Genomic DNA, 18,253 nt, shown 5'->3' with positions numbered 1-18,253 from the left:
AGGGACTAGGAAGATGGTGTTGCCCTCCAGAGTGATGGGGATCTGAGAGGTAGGGTTTAAGGGGAAAAATTAAAAGTTCTGTTTTGAACATACTGAGTCTAAGGTGTCTGCTGGACATCCAGTTTGTGATGGAGATGGAAGATTGGAAGTCAGCAGAGAGGTAGAATATGTAGATTTGAGAATTATTGGCATAGGTACAGTAATTTAATCCATGGGAGCTGATGAGGTCACCAAGTGATGTAGTATAGAGGGAGAACGGAAGAGGGCCCACAGCCATGACTCTAGGGACACCTGTGGTTAGAGGGCATGATCTGGAGGAGGATCCAATAAAGGAGACAGAGAAGGAGTAGTCAGATAGGAAGAAAACCAGGAGAGAGTGGTATCCTCTAATCATAGAGAAGAGAGTATCGAGGAGAGAATGATTAACAGTGTCAAAGGCTGCAGTGAGGTCAAGGAGAATGAATGATAAGAAAAAGCCCTTGGATTTGGCAACTGTGAGATAATTAAAACTTCAGAGAGAGTAGTTTTAGTGGGGTGAGAAGAACAGAGCCAGGTTGTAGGGGGTTAAGAAGAGTGAGAGGAGAGAAAGTGGAGGCATTTATTGTAGACAGATTTTTGGAACTGCTAAACTACAAAGGGCAGAAGAAATATATAGAAAGATAGGGATGGAAAAATCAAGTGAGATTTTTCAGAATAGGAGAGACATGGTCATGTTCCTAGGCACTAGGAAAGGAGCATTAGATAGGGAAAGATTGAAAATGAGTGAGCGAATAAGGATGACAAAGAAAAGATAGGATGGAATGGGATCACTTGAGCAAGTAAAAGGGATTGGCCTTGGTAAAGGAGTGAGGCCACTGGGTCATGTATGGCAGGGGTGAAGGAGGAGAAAGTAGCAGAAGGCACCTCAAATATGAGATGAGGAAGAAAGGAGAGGAGAGAGCTCATGGTGGATAATCTCAGTCTTTTTCTATAAAATATGTGGCAAGGTGATGCAGTGGATAGAGCACTGGCTGTGGAGTCAGGAAGACCTGAGTTCAAATCTGGCCTCAGAGACATGATACTTCCTAGTTGTGTGACTCTGGACAAGTCACTTAACCAAATTACCTCACTTAAAAAAAAATGTGGCAAGGGTCTAAGCTGAGAGTGAGGGAAGAAGAGAAATAGAAGATGTCAGAAAGGAGGAAAAAGTTTGAAAGAGCCACTTTGGAGATTATATAGTGAGTTGGTAAGGGAGATAGAGTAAGTTTGCTTGGCAGCAGTGAGGCCCTAGTTGAGGTTGTGTCACAAAAAATTGTGGTGAACACAACAGTTGCATGACTTTCTACATCTTCAGCAGCACAGCAGATGTGTAGAAGTGAAGGTGATGAATGGTGAGAGTGATCCATGGCTGAGGTTTGTATAATCAGTGATTTAATAAGAAGAGTAGGGATTCAAGAGAGCAAGACAGTATAGAGTTGAACTGGTTCACCACAGGTTAAGATGAGAAGAGAGACTGGTTAGTGCAGGGAGAGGTGTCCTGGGAAACAATTGAGGGGTCAAAGAATTGGAGGTCATAGTGCTGACAAGAGAGTGGGGTTTTCATAAGGGAAGACAGGATTGGTAAACAATCAATAAATTATGGGGATTTCAGAATTCTTGCACGTAGTACATTTGTGCATGATGACAAGATCAAGAGTGTAACCGTCTTTGTATGTGGCTAAGGTAGGGTGGAGGAGTAGCTCATGGAAGGGAAATAGGTTAAAGAACTTAGTGGTTTGACTTCATATTTTTACACTACTCTGTTTTATATACTCCATGCTCCACCCATACTAATTTACTCATTATTGCCATCCTGCTCTCCCCAGTGTGTCTGTACTCTATACATACTTGGGTATGTTTATCTGTTACCTCATGCCCAGAATAGACTTCATCCACATTTCTTCTTATTGAAATCATTATCTTCTCTCAACATGCACCTCTGGTACTACTTCTTAAATGAAGAATCCTCTGGATGGGATATACCCCTCCTCTCCAGTGTACTAATCATAGTCAGATTCATATCATAATTATCCCAGGTTATAAAGTCTGTGCAGATAGGGACTGTCAGATACGTTTATATTTCTAGAACTTATCACTCAGTATGCATTTAACGTATATTGAATTGTTCTTGAATTGCCAGAAAATTAAACCACCTCTTATCAAGCATAGTTAATAAAAGACAAGCTTAAATTTGGTTTATCTGATTGAAATTTGCTTTCTGTACCTGAGAGGGCTGCTTTATCATAATTCTTTGTAATGAATTAATAACTTCTTATTTGATTTCAGTTTCCAGTTTGTCCTTACTGTCAAAGAGGTAGCACATTGTTGTAGGAAGAGTTTGACTTTGACTCCACTAAAGTCTTAACTCCATATACCATCACCTACTGGAAAATGGTTGATTCTCCCTAGTAGTTTGTGCTTTCTCTCCTCAAATTATTTTGTAATTACAGGTAGGTGGTGAAGTGGATAGATCAAGGTCCAAGCCTGGAGTCAGGAAGACCTGAGTTGAAATCCAGCCTAAAACACTTAGCAGCTATGTGACCCTGGACAAGTCACTTAACCTCCCTTTGCCTCAGTTTTCTTATTGTACAGATAATCCTTAATGCTACCTATCTCATCATTGTCTGAGGAAAGTGCTTTGTAAACCTTAAAGTATTATTATAACACTGTACGGTATTAGTATTGTTGTCACTGCAATGAGACTTTAAATTCTTTGAAAACAGACTTTAAAGGCAAGGCTTAGATTTTTGCTTTCCTTTGGTTTGAGGAATTTTCATTTTTAGTGTCCAGGTTAAGTGGTGAAGATCTCTGGGGAAGAAAAAGGATTGTGTCCAATTGTTTTTCTTACCACAGAACTTATAATAAATTAGCTATTAAATTCATCCCCCCTTAAATGTATGTCTTCCTTCCCACTTTTATGAAAGAAGGAAAGTAAAAGAAACTTCATGGGGCAGCTAGGTGGCATAGTGCATAGAGAGCACCGGCCCTGGAATCAAGAGGACCTAAGTTCAAATGCAGCCTCAGACACAACACTCACTAGCTGTGTGACTTTGGGCAAGTCACTTAACCCCCATTGCCTCACCAAAAAAAAAAAAGAAAGAAAGAAAAAGAAACCTCTCTTTTCAGAACAGGAGGACTTTGGGATTTATTTTTGTGCATTGTAACATTTGATTTCTAGAATGTCTTGATTCTAACCTTATTTTACAGATGATCATCTTTTTTTAAACAGGCATATGATAATTTAAGCTTGAGTGATCACTTGCTGAGAGCAGTACTAAATCTCCTCAGAAGGGAAGTTTCAGAGCATGGGCGTCATTTGCAGCAGTATTTCAATCTGTTTGTAATGTATGCCAACCTAGGTAAGAACTTTAAGTATACTTCAAAACGTGTGTTCTTATTCAGTTTGACAAAGATGAAAAAGTCGTTACAAAGTTGAACTTTATTAATAAAAAATATTATTCATCAACTAGCATGGAAATTTAGATTTACAAAAAAAGTCCTTAACATTGTTTGCAATAACAGAAAGATTTACTTACTATAAAAAGATTTTTGAAGTTACATGCTTCCTTAAAAGTTTTTAAAGTGAAATTTACATGTTAAACAGTTTTTAACACACCTAAAGTAAGGTGCGCTTCCTCTCCCTCAATACAGTTCTGTATGAGGAGACATTATCTCAATCAGCTGTGTGACCCTAGGCAAGTTACCTAACTTCTTGATGCCCTCAGCAGCTCTCTAAGATTAATAAATTGCCGAGCAGGCACTGATCAGCTTTAGTAGAGGGAGTTTCTTCTGCCAGTGAAATTATTTTTGGTCCAAGAGAAGAAGAATGAATTTAACATTGTTAAATTGGAAGAAAATTTAACATCACCTGAATACCTGATTTTAGGATGGTGAAGTGCAAACAAAGGTCAATAATGCAGATATTGGGGGGGTTTTCCATTTTAAGTGAAATTAATGAATGTGTGTATTTACAATTAAGATATAAAATTTTAAGTCCCTATTTGTCCATTACTGCAAGTCACTCTTAAGAGCTTTATCACTTGAAAAAAGCAACCATTATTAACTAACCTCTGACCCCAGTCACTTTTTTATTTTGTGTCTCCATCAAATATATGTACCATTACTGTGATATTACCTTGCACTAATTCAGATACATTTTCTAATTTTTGTTCTGTGGTTGCACCTGTTGTTTCCTACTATGTTGTAAACTCTTTTAGTGTTTAAGGTGCTTGGACCACTTTGGTTACTCCACAAAATATATGTTGAAGAATATAGATTTTTCCATTTTCCGATATGTTTTGTAATTATAAAAATAATAGATTGTTGAATCAGATGGGGGGTTTAGGGTTGCAGTAGAGAACCAGGCTATAAAACCCTTCTATTTTAGGAATTTTACCCTCTCCCTTACAGTCCACTATAGGGGACCCAGTACAACAGAATCCCATCTTAGCTGCCTAAAAAAGACCAGAGAACAGTCCTCAACTGAGACTTCCAAGAGATTTAATTAACTGACTTTGCAAAAGTAAGTTTTCTCTGAGCTCCCCAGGGTGTTGAAATGGCTTCAAAGAGGATATCAAATTGACTCCGTTGCACCATACCCTCAATACCCATTGTTCCAGTGATTCATACAGTTATTTAAACTTACTCTGCGGCCTCCCCAGTTCCCTGGTGGTAAAAGCCTGCCCTACCCTCTTACCCCTTTGTGAAGGAAATCATAGATTGTAGTAAGATAAGCCTGAGGCTTTCGTAACCTCCAGTGACAGTTCCCCATTCACATCCTCACTTCTACTCCCATTCTCTTTCCTTATTCTCCCAATTTCAGCAGAATTTAACAGTCTTTCCAGCAAAAACCTTTCAGTTAGAGACCATATTTAGTGATTCATGGCACAGTCCTTACAAGCCAGAAGCTCCATGTCTAGTTGCTAAATAATCTAGAGTGGTTTACTTTTATTTGCCTTTATTGGTAATCCAGCTTCTCTAGGACTATTATAAATGACCAAAAAATCCTCAAGTTGGTACTGTCCTTATCCCCCACATCAGCCTCCTTTCACAATCTCAGAGCAAATTGCTTTCAGTCATTGTGGACCCCCTCTCTGTGCCATTGAAAAGCTCTCTTCCATCTGCCTCTTGTGATATATATATATATATATATATAAAATAGAGACAGAGAGAGAGTGAGAGAGAGAGAGAGAGAGAGAAAGCAAGCGCACAAGGGCCTGTGCTACGAGGCTGTGAGAGTGACACTGCTATCTCTGGCTGTCTACTCACTTCTCATCCTTTTAGGGAAAAACATGAGCCTTGCCTGCATGGCTAGAACCCTGAAAGATATTGCTCTTACTGCTCCAAGGTAAATGTCATGTTTATGGAGGCAGTTTAGTTCAGTGACAGACACTGCATTCCAAGAGTCAAAAAGCCTGGATTACATTCCTACCTCTGCTATTTATGAGTTGTGTGGCATTGAGCCAGTCACTCCATAGTCTTTGTCCCCATATATGTAAAATATTTTGACTGCTCTGCTTACCTCACAGGATTTCTGTGAGTATCCAATTGAGGTGATAATGGTTTTAGTGAAATAACTTACTCTGTTTGAAGATGCTAAGGAATGGACCTAGGTATCTAGGTGGTGCAGTGAATGAAGTGCCAGGCCTGGAGTTTTCCTGAGTTCAAATGTGGCCTCAGACACATACTAGCTGTGTGACCTTGGGCAAGTCACTTAACCCTGTTTGTCTCAGTTCCTCATCTGTAAAATGAGCTAGAGAAGGAAATTTCAAACCACTGCAGTATCTTTGCCAAGAAAACCCAAAACGGTGTCACAAAGAGTCAGAGACAACTGAAATGACTGAACAACAACAAAGGAATGGACCTAGAGCATAAAAATTTCAGCGAAGTTCTACTAAATAATTAATTTTCTTACACGCAGTCTTATCGCTTGATCCCCTCACCTCCTGTCTTATGTGTTTTCCTCCTACTCTACAGGTATGGCAGAAAAAACACAGCTTTTGAAACTGAGCGTACCTGCCACATTTATGCTTGTCGCTCTGGATGAAGGACCAGGGCCACCCATCAAATATCAGTATGCCGAGCTAGGCAAATTATATACTGTAGTATCACAGCTGATCCGTTGTTGCAATGTATCATCCCGGATGCAGTCTTCAATTAATGGTAAGTTGCATCATTCTTAAAAATCACTTTAAATATTTTATTTACCATAATAGTGCTACTTTCCATAGTAACCACTTAGTAAATAAATACTCCAAAAGACTTTTGACTTCTTTATTGTGACTATTCCCACCACTAATGCATATTGACACTACTCTGTACTTTAGTGATGATTTCATGAATTGTTGCCATATAAAGGTACTCAGTAGATATACCATAAAGAAACTGGCTCAGAAGCTCTCCAAAATTGTATTTTTCAGTATTCAAAAAGTATACTTTGGTAAATTTGTAGGGTGTTTTTTTTTTTCTGGGATTTGGAACTTTTAAAAGCATTTAGAAGAGTCCTTTATTTTTTTGAAGTTGACAGCTTGATTATCAGGTGGTTTATTTTGGAATTGGATCAGAATCATTTATTTATCACCATTACTTAAGGTCTGAGTTCACATTATTATTAAATTAAAAATAAACTTAAATGCATGAAATACATTTTATAAATATTAGTTTTGGTTGATCTGAAGAATGTTACTTTTCCATAATGCTGGCAAACTCACCAAGCAAATCTTTTAACTTATATCCTACCCTCACTGTGCTGCAGTTTCTAAGATACAGCCAAAAATAATTATTCATACTCTTAGAGAAGCCATGTCAGCTCATTAATTAATAAATGTTAAGTTTTCCCACCAAGGGATAGGAAGGACTATTTTAGTGATTTAAGTTGTTTACTTTGTTGATAGCCTTGTTGTTCTGTCACCATGGAGAAAATGGTCGGTTTTTCATCAGTTAATAACTCTGTTCTAGGTAATCCCCCTCTTTCCAACCCTTATGGTGATCCTAATTTATCTCAACCTATAATGGCACTTCAGCAGAATGTGGCAGATATTTTGTTTGTGAGAACAAGTTATGTGAAGAAAATTATTGAAGACTGCAGTAACTCAGAGGAAACCATCAAATTGCTTCGTTTTTGCTGTTGGGAGAATCCTCAGTTCTCTTCTACAGTCCTCAGTGAACTACTTTGGCAGGTTAAAAATAAAACTTATATGTGTATGTATCTTCTAATTGGTTACACTGTTAAACAGAAAAAATCACCACATCTTATTTTCTTTAAAGGTTGCCTATTCATATACCTATGAACTCCGACCTTATTTGGATCTCCTTTTGCAAATCTTATTAATTGAGGACTCCTGGCAGACACACAGGTTAGTACTTATCTTTCTCTCTTTGCAGTTGATAGAAATAATGTCTCCGTTTTCAAGAACATGGCCAGAAGCACTGTTAGTGAACAGATTTCCATCTTTGCCTTAAATTTTTTTGTTGAATGTTAAATATTTTGTTAGTTTTAATGATAATTTTTCCAAGAACTTTTTGTATATCATTTCTGATTTCATGTTACTCCAATTTTCTTTAACTTTCTAAAAATATAAGGATCAATTTTCTCATATCTATCTTGCTTAATTGGGAAATTAATAGCTATTTGATAGTTACTTGATGTTCAGTTCCACATTTACTAAACATACAAAGATAAAACAGTACCTGCTCCTAAGGAACTTCTAGTCTACTGGGGGTACAATATATACTATATCCTATTAAGACAGAGAACAGGGATAGTGAAGAATCAGAGAAGGCATCAAGATACATTAAAAATATTATAAAGTTCTGTCAGGGTTACATTATATCAGTCTTGAAATTAATCATTTACTTTTACCCATGTAGATACCTAAAAATATCACCTTGGTGCATGAATGCCTAATTGTTTGGTTCCATAAGTTGTTATAATGGAATACACAAGCATTTCTCATGGTCATGGAACGTCTTCCTAAGTTCTTCTTCATGGACTTAAAAGTTTTGAGTTGATAATGACAGGTGTCAACCAGAAATTGGCATTTGGAGTAAGTTTTAGGATTCTGGGAAGTATTTAAAGAGTCCTGTAATCAGTAACATGGCACATTGAAGAATTAATTCTCCCAGTTCTTCCAGGTTCCATTTTCTTGCTCTCTTCATAGCTGTTTATTATGTCATAAAATGTGAATTCATTGGAATGTGTATTATGGTATTTTATAATAATGTATAATATTGTATTTATTTTAGAAAATGCTTTTAAATATATGTTACTCTCTTGACCAATCCAACAAAAAAAGCAGAAATTTGAAAAGGAAACTTTAGCGTTTCATCAATTTGGTTAGTCTTTTTGAAAACTAAATGCAGAAAAATAAGAAAACTGAACACTACCTTTCTGCTGCTTGCTGGGTTTTTTGTCCTTCATTCTTGAAGAGGACCATGACATCAGGGAGGTGATGCCATGACATGCAAGTAAATTGGATTTAAGTTGGGGAGGGCTGTGCAAGGTCACCAGCCTCACTTTCTCCTCTGGAGCCATCTGGGTTCAATGGCCAGATATGGATTAGGACAACTGGAAATGGCCCAGGATGCAGTGGGAGACCTTGGCCTTTACATAATTATGATGACCAGGCTTGGCTCCAGTGAAGAGTTTAGAAAATGCATCTTTCATTGTAGAGGTGGGGACCTATATGTCTGTGGAATACTGCATGTGCTGTCGGACAGAGATAGACCAGGTGTTGATTAGTTTGACTACACTACTTTTCTTTCTTTAAAAAAAAGTCTTTGTTAAAGGGGATGGGCCCAATGGGTAGAACAAAGGAAAGGGATATAATTTGAAACAAATAGGATGTAAAAAGGATCAATAAAAATAAGATTTTTAGAGAATTAAATGCTGAAAGAAATTAAAATTACTTCAGTGTTTTGAATTAGGCATTTGAGTGTTTTCAATTTGTCACAGATTTTACAATAACTAATTTATTGTATAGATCAGGTTCTGTTACTAAACACCAGTGTAGTAAAAAAAATTTTCTTTGTCATCAGGTCACAATCCACTTATTTTAAGCAGTACTCAATACAGACTGCAGTAGAAGAAAAAAATATTGGATTTTCCTTGGGGAATTCCAATATATTTTGACTTTGTTTTTTCTCTTTGCGAAAAGCATATGCATTCTTCATTTGCCACATGGATGTTTCTGCCCCTTTTAGTCAGTAGCATTACAATAGTCTTCTACTTATATTAGGCCATCCAATCCAAGTATTAGCCATTTTAAAAATTATGATAATGGTGATGATAGTAAGTGCCTTATGATTATGTACATAATCTGGGGCTAAATTATACTAAATTTTTTTTAGTAAATATCACAAAAAAACATTAACAAAGCACCCATTGTAAGCTATTTGTTGAATGTTTTATATTCTTCTGAGCTATTGCTAATTGGTATATTTTTCTTACTGTATTATAGATCTTAGCCACATATGTATTTGTAATAATAAGATTTTAAAGTAGTTGGCTGAGATGATAATGTTGTAAAAGAATTTTTAGAACTGAATAGAACCTATTTGGTTTATTGAAATGTATTTATTTGGCACCCTGCTATTGAACACCTGAGTGTAAAACATTAACACTATGCTTTTGGAATGGGAAGTACTAAAGAAATAATAACCCCTACAGTCCAGTTTAGGTGATACACATGCATTTGTACTATAAGTACATATGAACAAGTGCTTAGCAAGTACAATGTCAATGTAGTATGGGGCTGTTATGAGCAAATTACGCATTTCAGAAAAAAAGCATATTTCCTTGTCTTTGAAACAGAAAGGAATTAAGAATTAGTGAGACCACTGACAATATGAAAAAGACAAAACAGATGAGTTTAGATTTTCCACAGTGGGCAACAGTTTCTTGAATAAGAGGGAATGGTTTGGTGAGCTACAAATAGGATAAAGTAGGATAGGATAAATTGAGTTGTGCAGGTCTAAGTTGATGAGAAAATGGAAAAACAGTGTAGTTCAAGGTAGAGGAGACATGATTAAACCAGTTTTAGTTATTACTTTAATATCTATGTATACTTGTTTGGGCTCTGTGATTACATCAGTGTCAGTATTGTCTACAGCAATGCAGATCACATGTCCACACATCATCCTGTTTTATTCGTGTCAGATCTTTTCCATGTCGTCACATAAATTCTTCCTGCATTACTTACATCAAGTGCTGAAGGACTTCTTTAGGTCTTTTTATATTCGGGGGGTATCAATGGCTACAATAGCATAAATGAAAGAAAGGAACTGAAAAATAGGAAACTGAAGGTTGTAAAATTATAATTTCTAAGCTTAGTCAAGAAGAAAAGATGAGAATGTCCTTCCTTCCCTTCTTGGCCAAAGTAAGAAGGAGAGGAAAAAGTTAATCTACAGTCAGCCTCAGTCGTTGATTAATTTTGCTGTTTTTCCCCCAACTAGCCAGCATTTATTAAGTAACGACTGTGTCCCTCATTGTACTAAGCACTGGAGATACAAAAAAATTTAAATTAAAAAACAAACAAAAAAAAGAAAAAAACAGTCCCTGCCCTTAAGAAGCTCTAACTGGGGAGACAACATGCAAGCAACTATTTACAAATATGACCAAGTGTGAGAGAGAATAAAACACTCAGAGTAGGGTATGGAATATAATGTCTAAGGAACAGCAGGGAAGCTTATTTTGTTCATTTGCATAAGGCACAGATCACTGGGTAGGCAAGGAGGAAGGGCTGCATTCAGAAATGAAGGTGATATAAACACAAAAAATATCAAATGAGTAACTTAAAAAATCATTTCATGGGTAAGTGCATCTCTTGGGCCACAGGTTCCCCACCCCTCAGCTGTCCTTTTGTTTGTTTTTTTTTTTTGTCCCTTAACTCTACTTATGTGACCAACCGACCTCCTTTTCTGATCACATATTGCCTAAATAATACTTTATCCTGCTTTCTGCACACAAATCATTGTAAGTGTGCTTTAGCCCACCTACGAAATTACGGCAAAATAATTTGGTTACATCTTTAAATTTTTTCATACATTTGACTAGCATGTTTTTTTTTAATCAGTTTGAGAACTTGATTCTTGACTCTTTCTTTTCAGAATTCATAATGCACTTAAAGGAATACCAGATGATCGGGATGGACTATTTGATACAATTCAGCGCTCTAAAAATCATTATCAGAAGAGAGCTTATCAGTGTATAAAATGTATGGTAGCTCTCTTTAGTAACTGCTCTGTAGCCTACCAAATCCTACAGGTGAGAATTTTCTTGTAAATTTGTTGCCTTGAACACCTGTGACTCCTGGATTCTCCTTCTTTTCCCCTGTCTGCACAGAGTGTTTTTTCTGGTTTAATGAACTCAGTCACAGTTGGAAAGATGCTAAAAAATCAGTTCTTAGGTGATTGGATTGAGGTTGAGGCTTAACTTCTATTCTTGTTCACTGTTGACTTTCAGGGTGACCTAAAGCTTATAAAGAAAGATGACCTTGACGTCAGCACAATTCATTTAAGATTTGTTCCTGGTTTTCTTACATGTGCAAGTTGGCTGGTAGAAATTAGGCATGATGTGTACCATTTGTAGAAAAGTTATAGAAGAAATGAATCCCTTCTTGTCCTGTTTAACTTATTTGGTATAAATGCACTTTTGCAGATTGGCCTGGACAAAAAAAAGTATAAAGAGAATGCCTCATGTTAACTAGTGTTAGCATTTGAAACTAATAACCAAAACACTTGTTTCTCTTACACATTTTAAAACAAATAAAGTTGATTCTTCCAAGAACCTTTACATTTAGAAAATCAAGGAAGTCATGGTTCTCAGCTCACTCTTGTCAGAGACAAAAATATGGAAATCATATCATTGGAAACAAAATATGGAGACAACTTTGGCATTGTTGAAGCAATGATTTTTATCCCTAGAAGACAGACAAATGAAAATTAAAAGAAGTAGAAATTTTATTATGTATACTTTTAATAGACTTTAAAACAGTCAAAAATGAAATTTGCTGGGGGAGATAGAAAGTTTTGATAAAATGTTACTTGACCTTATGAAGATTGCTATCTAGTACTGGGCTTCCTTATCTTAACAACTAATTTGTTTATGTGTCAAATCTTTCTCACTAATGAAGCTTAAATTCTTTGAGTACATTAAATTCCTAAAACCCTACAGTGCCACTGTAGGTAGTTATTGGGGGGAAAGAAGATACTTAGATTTCACAAGATCCTATAATCTCTTAAAAATATCATTTGAAAGGTAGTGGTGTTATAAAGAATTCTTTTTTTCACAACACGTGTCTGATTTATTTTAAAGAGTAATGGAGATCTGAAAAGAAAGTGGACCTGGGCGGTGGAATGGCTTGGAGATGAACTTGAACGACGGCCATATACTGGCAACCCTCAGTATACGTACAACAACTGGTCTCCTCCAGTACAAAGCAATGAAACATCAAATGGTTACTTTTTGGAGAGATCACATAGTGCCCGGATGACCCTTGCAAAAGCTTGTGAACTCTGTCCAGAGGAGGTAAAAAAGGTTAAAATTGCATTTTTCAACAAATGGGGGGGAGGCAGGGTGGAAATCAAGATAATTTTTTATTATGCCATGAAACAAATCTGAGGTGAAATTTTCATTTTTAAAAGTACTTCGTATATGCCTTCCTTGAACAAAAACTGCTAGAAGTACTATAAACAAACAAAAATTAGTAAAGAAAAGTCATTAAGTCTACTTTAGACTTTAAATTCAGGGAGTTCTGCTATGACTCAACATATATGTTCCCAAAAAACACTACACTATACAAACTCTCTAAGGAAAAACCAGAGTTTATGGGGGAAGTGGGGCTAGGGATACAAAACTCAAAAACTTTTGTCAGTGACTCATTGAAAAAAGAAAAGATGGGAACCCAATGAAGAGTGTAGCACAATTTTATACATTTTAAATTATTAAGAAATATAAAATTGCTACTACAAATAGTGGTCTCATGCTTGACCTTGAGCTGCTATTGGGCCTGCTCTGAGCAAGTTGGGCAGCAACTGCAAGCCTCGGTGCCAGCAGGACAGAGGCCATATCAGAAGGGAGGGAGGGGCGATGAGGACCAGCCCTTCTCCTCCACTTACAGTTCTGACACCCTAGAAGATGTACAATAAATATGGCACTTTACCTTGACAAAAACCTAAGGTTTGCTTGTGAAAGTGGGAGACAAGAGGATTGTAGCTTGTGAATTATGGTAAAGTAGGGATTTTTTCTGAGTCTCTCACTGTTTCTTTTGAAAGAAACTTGAAATTCACATTATGCTCAAAATACCCTCTGGTATTACAATTGTGTTGGAACAAATATCTGTTTTCAAAACACACATTATAGCAGGGCTACCTGTAGCCAAAAATGAAGCTTATCTATGAAATTTTAAAATTTGAATTTGCCTGGAAAATCAAGTTCTGCTTCTTTTTAAATATGTCCACCTAGGAACCAGATGACCAAGATGCCCCAGATGAACATGAATCATCTCCACCAGAAGATGCCCCATTATATCCCCATTCACCTGGATCTCAGTATCAGCAGGTAAAATAAGAATTTGCTTTTGCTTTTTTCTCAAACACCACTAAGTATCCATTTCTAGAATGACTAAATTTGTTCTAATTCTGTTGATACAAGGTGTGACTGTAAAGTAATGAGACTGGTTTTCTTGTGTGACTTTTGGAAGCAGAGGAAGAATGAGCATGACAGGGACGTATTTCAGCTCGCAGCCAGCAGTGCTTTCCAGGTTGGCCAGTTAGTCTTGTGCTAATGGCTGTGAATAGAAGTGTATGTTGTTTCATGTCAACATATAAACAAGTGATGGTTACTTAGAGCAAAAATGTAACATTTTTTGTGAAGTGCAAATGAAATACTTTGCACTGCAAAAAGGAACAATATAGGTATGAAGTAATTGCCAAAAGCAAAGGGCATGGGTCTTCGTGAAAGATTTTAAATGTTCTTGATGCATGAAGTAGTCATCCAGCCATGATAAAAGTATTCAGTCACTTAGAGACTATTTGTTCAGATAGATTGTGAGAATTATGGTATATTTAAACTTTAGATAAGGAAATGGACTCATTCTGAAAGGAAGCTTGGACATAAAAGAAGGCTTCGATGAAGGTTTTGTATTAAAGCTTGGTTGATGAGCAGAGATAGACATTTTTTTCTGACCTTTCAAGGGAGATGTGTGATTTAATTGGTATGGGAGTCTCCCTGCTGAAGAAACGTTCTACTAATGCAAATTGACACTCAGGCTTTCACTGAAATTTGTGGTGTTATTTGATGACACACTGAGAGGTTAAGTAGTCAGCTCCAGATCACACAAAGAGTCTTTGTCAAAGTCAAGACTTGAACTTGGGGCTTTCGGCCTCAAGACCAGCCCTCTGTTCACTGTGTCACAGTGCCTCTTAGAAAGCTGGACAGAAATGCATTGAGAAAATAGTGATCAGTGATAATAGTCATGATCATAGAAATAAAGGATCAAACTCTACCTTAGAAAATATCCACATGCATGAGACACAAGAGAGTGTACATAAAAATTTTTAAAGGAAAACAAATGGATTCTGTGTTGAGACAAGTTTTTTAGTCTGCACCTACAAGTTTAGCTCAGTTCCATATTCTGGAATTAACCCTGTCCTGGGCAAGAGGATCTAAGGAGCCCCAGTTCAGAAGGCAAGCAGCATTATTCCACTCCGATTCCAAGTCTCTCAGGGGAAATACCAATAGATTTCATCCCCTTCCTGAACCACCATTAACCATTGCTAACTTTCCCCAAAGCTGATAAAAATCACCTACCTGGACCTAGAACCACAGGCTTTTAGGTGTAGAAGGTGACTTAAGAGATCACCTAGTCCAGTCCCTTCATTTTACAAGTGACAAAGTTGAAACTTAGATTAAATGACCTTACTTCTGATCACATATCCTCAGTAGTAAAGCAAGCCTTGAATTCAGTATCCTTACTCCTCTTGTAATACACTTTCTACCACATTTTGGTGTTTCTTTCTTCCCTATTGTTTAAATGTAATTTATAAGAATTTGGATTTTGGCTAATGATACTTGTCTCCTGCCTATTCTAGTCTTGTTTCCTGCCTATAAACTGATTTCCTTGATACAGACCTTGTAGACTCATCCCAATCATGCCTAGGCTCTACACTTTACTCTTCATTTATTATAGTCTGTTGGTCACCTTTTAAAAGACAAATAACTAAAATGACTCTTTTGGATGAGTGACTCAGCTCTTTTCTTAAGTTTTACTGATTAGTGGGCCAAAGATGTTAGAGCACATCAGAGATTACTTTTATTATCTAACAGAATCTTATCCATTGCTTGTTATAATTGATATTTTCTGAGTAATTAATTTAAAATATATATTATATAACATATACAACAATTGCTCACCATGTGTGCTTTAACTAAATACAGCAAAATCATATCCTCATGATACATTTTTAAGGGCAGGATCTGGCATCTGTCTTGATGGCAGCTTGTTTTGTTATTTCATACCTATAAGAAATGAAAATATATTATGAATTAAATCTCTTAAACCTAATTAGTTTTGCTATAAGGATTTTAATTTGACTGTTCCTAAATTTAATGGGTTGCAAAGAAACCAGGATTTTTCTTTTCCCTACTTCCAAATCATTTTATCCTTAATCTGCTAACTTAATTTCCTCTCCCACCACCCTGTTTTCCTTCATCTTGCTCTCTTTACTGATGTTCTCAGCAGAGCAGTTGGTAAGTGATGTGAGACTCTTAAATGCTTTGGCCTTTCCTGTGAGAATGAAGCCACATTTTATCACAAGCTCACAGACTAATCCATTTACACAAATGGTGTTTATTTCCTCACAGTAAAAGGCATTTTCACTGCTTAACATACACAATTCTTATTTTCCTGACATTACAGAAATAGGTTTGGTCACTGGATAATATGACAACAAAAACGTTTCCCATCTAACAGTTCTGTGGGAGCATCTTTGAGGTGGTTATTTCACTATGAAATTATATCCTTCATAGAAAGATATATGGCAAAGTTGTATAACTTAAATGATGCTAAAATGAAGATCATTACTGTAGATAGTTATTTCTTTTTATAGTATTTATTCCAAACTTTGTTGCATTATACTTTATCCTGCTGCTTTTATTTTGCATGAAATAGCACAGTGGAATTTAGGATTTGGATTCACTGTGACTTTGTGATTTCATTCTTTTTTACCTTCAGCATAAATATGCCTAAAAGGTGAGTGGTAGGGCATAGATGAAAACTATTCCCATTGAGGCTCTTAAACAAAATGTTGCCTACCGTTTTAAAATGTTTTAAAATTAATTTTAATGTATGTAAAGTTCAATGTACATATCTATTTTTCTCTAGAATAACCATGTGCATGGACAGCCATATACAGGCCCAGCAGCACATCACATGAACAACCCTCAGAGAGCTGGCCAACGAGCACAAGAAAATTATGAAGGCAATGAAGAAGTTTCCCCACCTCAGACAAAAGATTAGTGAAATGCACATAACTAACTGGTTCCATCAAGACTGTGCACCCAGGCCTTACAGTCCAACCTTTTTCTGTGTCTGGCTAATATTTAAAACTAGAAAAAAACTATTCCTAATCAACATGGAGTGGAGAGTCTATTCACTGTCTTATCTGCAGAAAATTGCTGTCAATATATAACCCGCCTGCAGTGGAAAGTGTATAGTGTTTTGTAATAAATGGCCTGATGCTAATGTGTAAATGGCAAAGGTGTATATAGTATATTAATGTTTGACTGTTAATTCTTAAGCAAGAAACATTTTTTGTCTTGAAACTCACAGATCTACGAAAACAGAAAAAAATTAATTTCTTGATCTATCCGCTGCACTCTGCAACCAATGTTGCCTGCCTCATGGCAGTTGGATCAACTCCTTTACAGAAAAAACAAAAAAACAAAAAAAAAGAGCCCATACATGTCAGCCACACCAATAGTTTCATGTTAATTCTTTACCACTGGAGTCGATTTTACTATGAGCAACGTAATGGCTGGTAACCTTTTAATTATTTGGTTGATGTGGAAAATTGGTGATGTAACATTGTTTCTAGATCTCTTTTTCATTGCCTTTTTCATTCTGGTATTAGGTTAATCACTTTGAAGCTATAGTTAAGCTGTAACATTTAGCATGGCTTCACACCAAGTTAGTGTAGCCAATGAGGAAAAAATACCATAATGACAGCAGTTGTCCCAAAGAGACAGCTGTATTGCTCAGAGCTTTTCTTCTTACACCTAGAATATAAAAATATTAAAATGAGCGGGGGGGGGGGAGAAATGTGACAAACAGGTGGTTTTCAGTTGCACATAAGTTCCTCACATCTAATGTTTAACAGATTATCTCTGGGTGGGATAAAGAACACTTAGGTTTCAGTAATAGGAATTTAAGAGATTTAAAACAAATATGCAAAAATTTGCTATGCCAGGATGCCTGGAGCATAATAGACTGTATTTGGTGTGCTTGTTTTGTTTCTTTGGTAGAGCTTAATAGATAAGTCTTCTAACACTTTCCTTTTGCTGGATCCCAGTGAAGTGGAAGTCAAAATCACACAGTACTTGGGAGTACCACTGCACCAAGTTAACTTGCTGGTTTTCTGCTCATTCACAATTCTACTTGAAAACAAGAATTGTCTTAGCTCTTTTTTCCATTATAAAAGAAATCTTAAACGTTAGAAGCGGGGTTTGATTATAAAAGAAACTACTGGTTAGTCAAATACAATTCTGAGGTATCGCGATTCCAGAATAAACTATTTGTTTAAAGATTCCAAGAAACTCATCAGTAAATACTGTATTTAACAGAGAATTGGTAACTTGAATGTGTGTAATTTTTTTTTTTTGGAACTTGTCTAAGAACCAAATACCCCTGCAAAACAGATACAGCCCACCCTATACTATTTAAATATTTTGCTGTTTTATTTTATAGAAATTATTTTGCTGAATTCACAAATAGAATTTGATTTAAGAAGAACTTTTTGTCCTGTGGTGTGTGTGTTTTGGGTTGGTTTTTTTGTTTGGTTTGGTTTTTTTGTTTGTTTGTTTGGTTTTGGTTTTTGAAGGACTGCACATTAAAATTGAATTCTGTGCATGGCATGCCAAAGCATGACACTGAATTCAGGAATTTCAGTCACAGTAAGATTTTGTGCACAGAAAAATTTGGCCTTTACTAAGGATAAAAGAAACAATTAGGACTTTGAC

At 36.3% G+C, this 18,253-nt stretch overlaps 1 protein-coding gene across 6 annotated transcripts in view; it reads left to right on the top strand.

Annotated features, from left to right (window-relative positions):
• USP9X (ubiquitin specific peptidase 9 X-linked) overlaps positions 1 to 18,026 on the top strand; it is a 178,800-nt gene extending 160,774 nt beyond the window's left edge. For 3 of the 6 annotated variants that reach the window (XM_020967081.2, XM_020967080.2, XM_020967078.2), the window contains 8 exons: positions 3,248 to 3,377; positions 5,995 to 6,180; positions 6,976 to 7,196; positions 7,285 to 7,373; positions 11,125 to 11,281; positions 12,332 to 12,544; positions 13,481 to 13,576; positions 16,401 to 18,026. In XM_020967081.2, the coding sequence (XP_020822740.1) occupies positions 3,248 to 3,377; positions 5,995 to 6,180; positions 6,976 to 7,196; positions 7,285 to 7,373; positions 11,125 to 11,281; positions 12,332 to 12,544; positions 13,481 to 13,576; positions 16,401 to 16,535 (1,227 nt within the window). In that variant the 3' untranslated portion in view covers positions 16,536 to 18,026. Of the gene's footprint in view, positions 1 to 3,247; positions 3,378 to 5,994; positions 6,181 to 6,975; positions 7,197 to 7,284; positions 7,374 to 11,124; positions 11,282 to 12,331; positions 12,554 to 13,480; positions 13,577 to 16,400 lie in introns of all 6 variants that reach the window. The other 3 variants (XM_078146581.1, XM_078146580.1, XM_078146579.1) reach the window with 1 other exon arrangement.
• The last annotated feature ends 227 nt before the right edge of the window (positions 18,027 to 18,253 follow it).

This window comes from Phascolarctos cinereus, unplaced genomic scaffold (assembly GCF_003287225.1).
Source record: "Phascolarctos cinereus isolate Bilbo 61053 unplaced genomic scaffold, phaCin_HiC Scaffold_726;HRSCAF=1367, whole genome shotgun sequence".
Classification (NCBI taxonomy): Eukaryota; Metazoa; Chordata; class Mammalia; order Diprotodontia; family Phascolarctidae; genus Phascolarctos; species Phascolarctos cinereus.
This window is presented reverse-complemented; position numbering and strand designations above follow the sequence as displayed.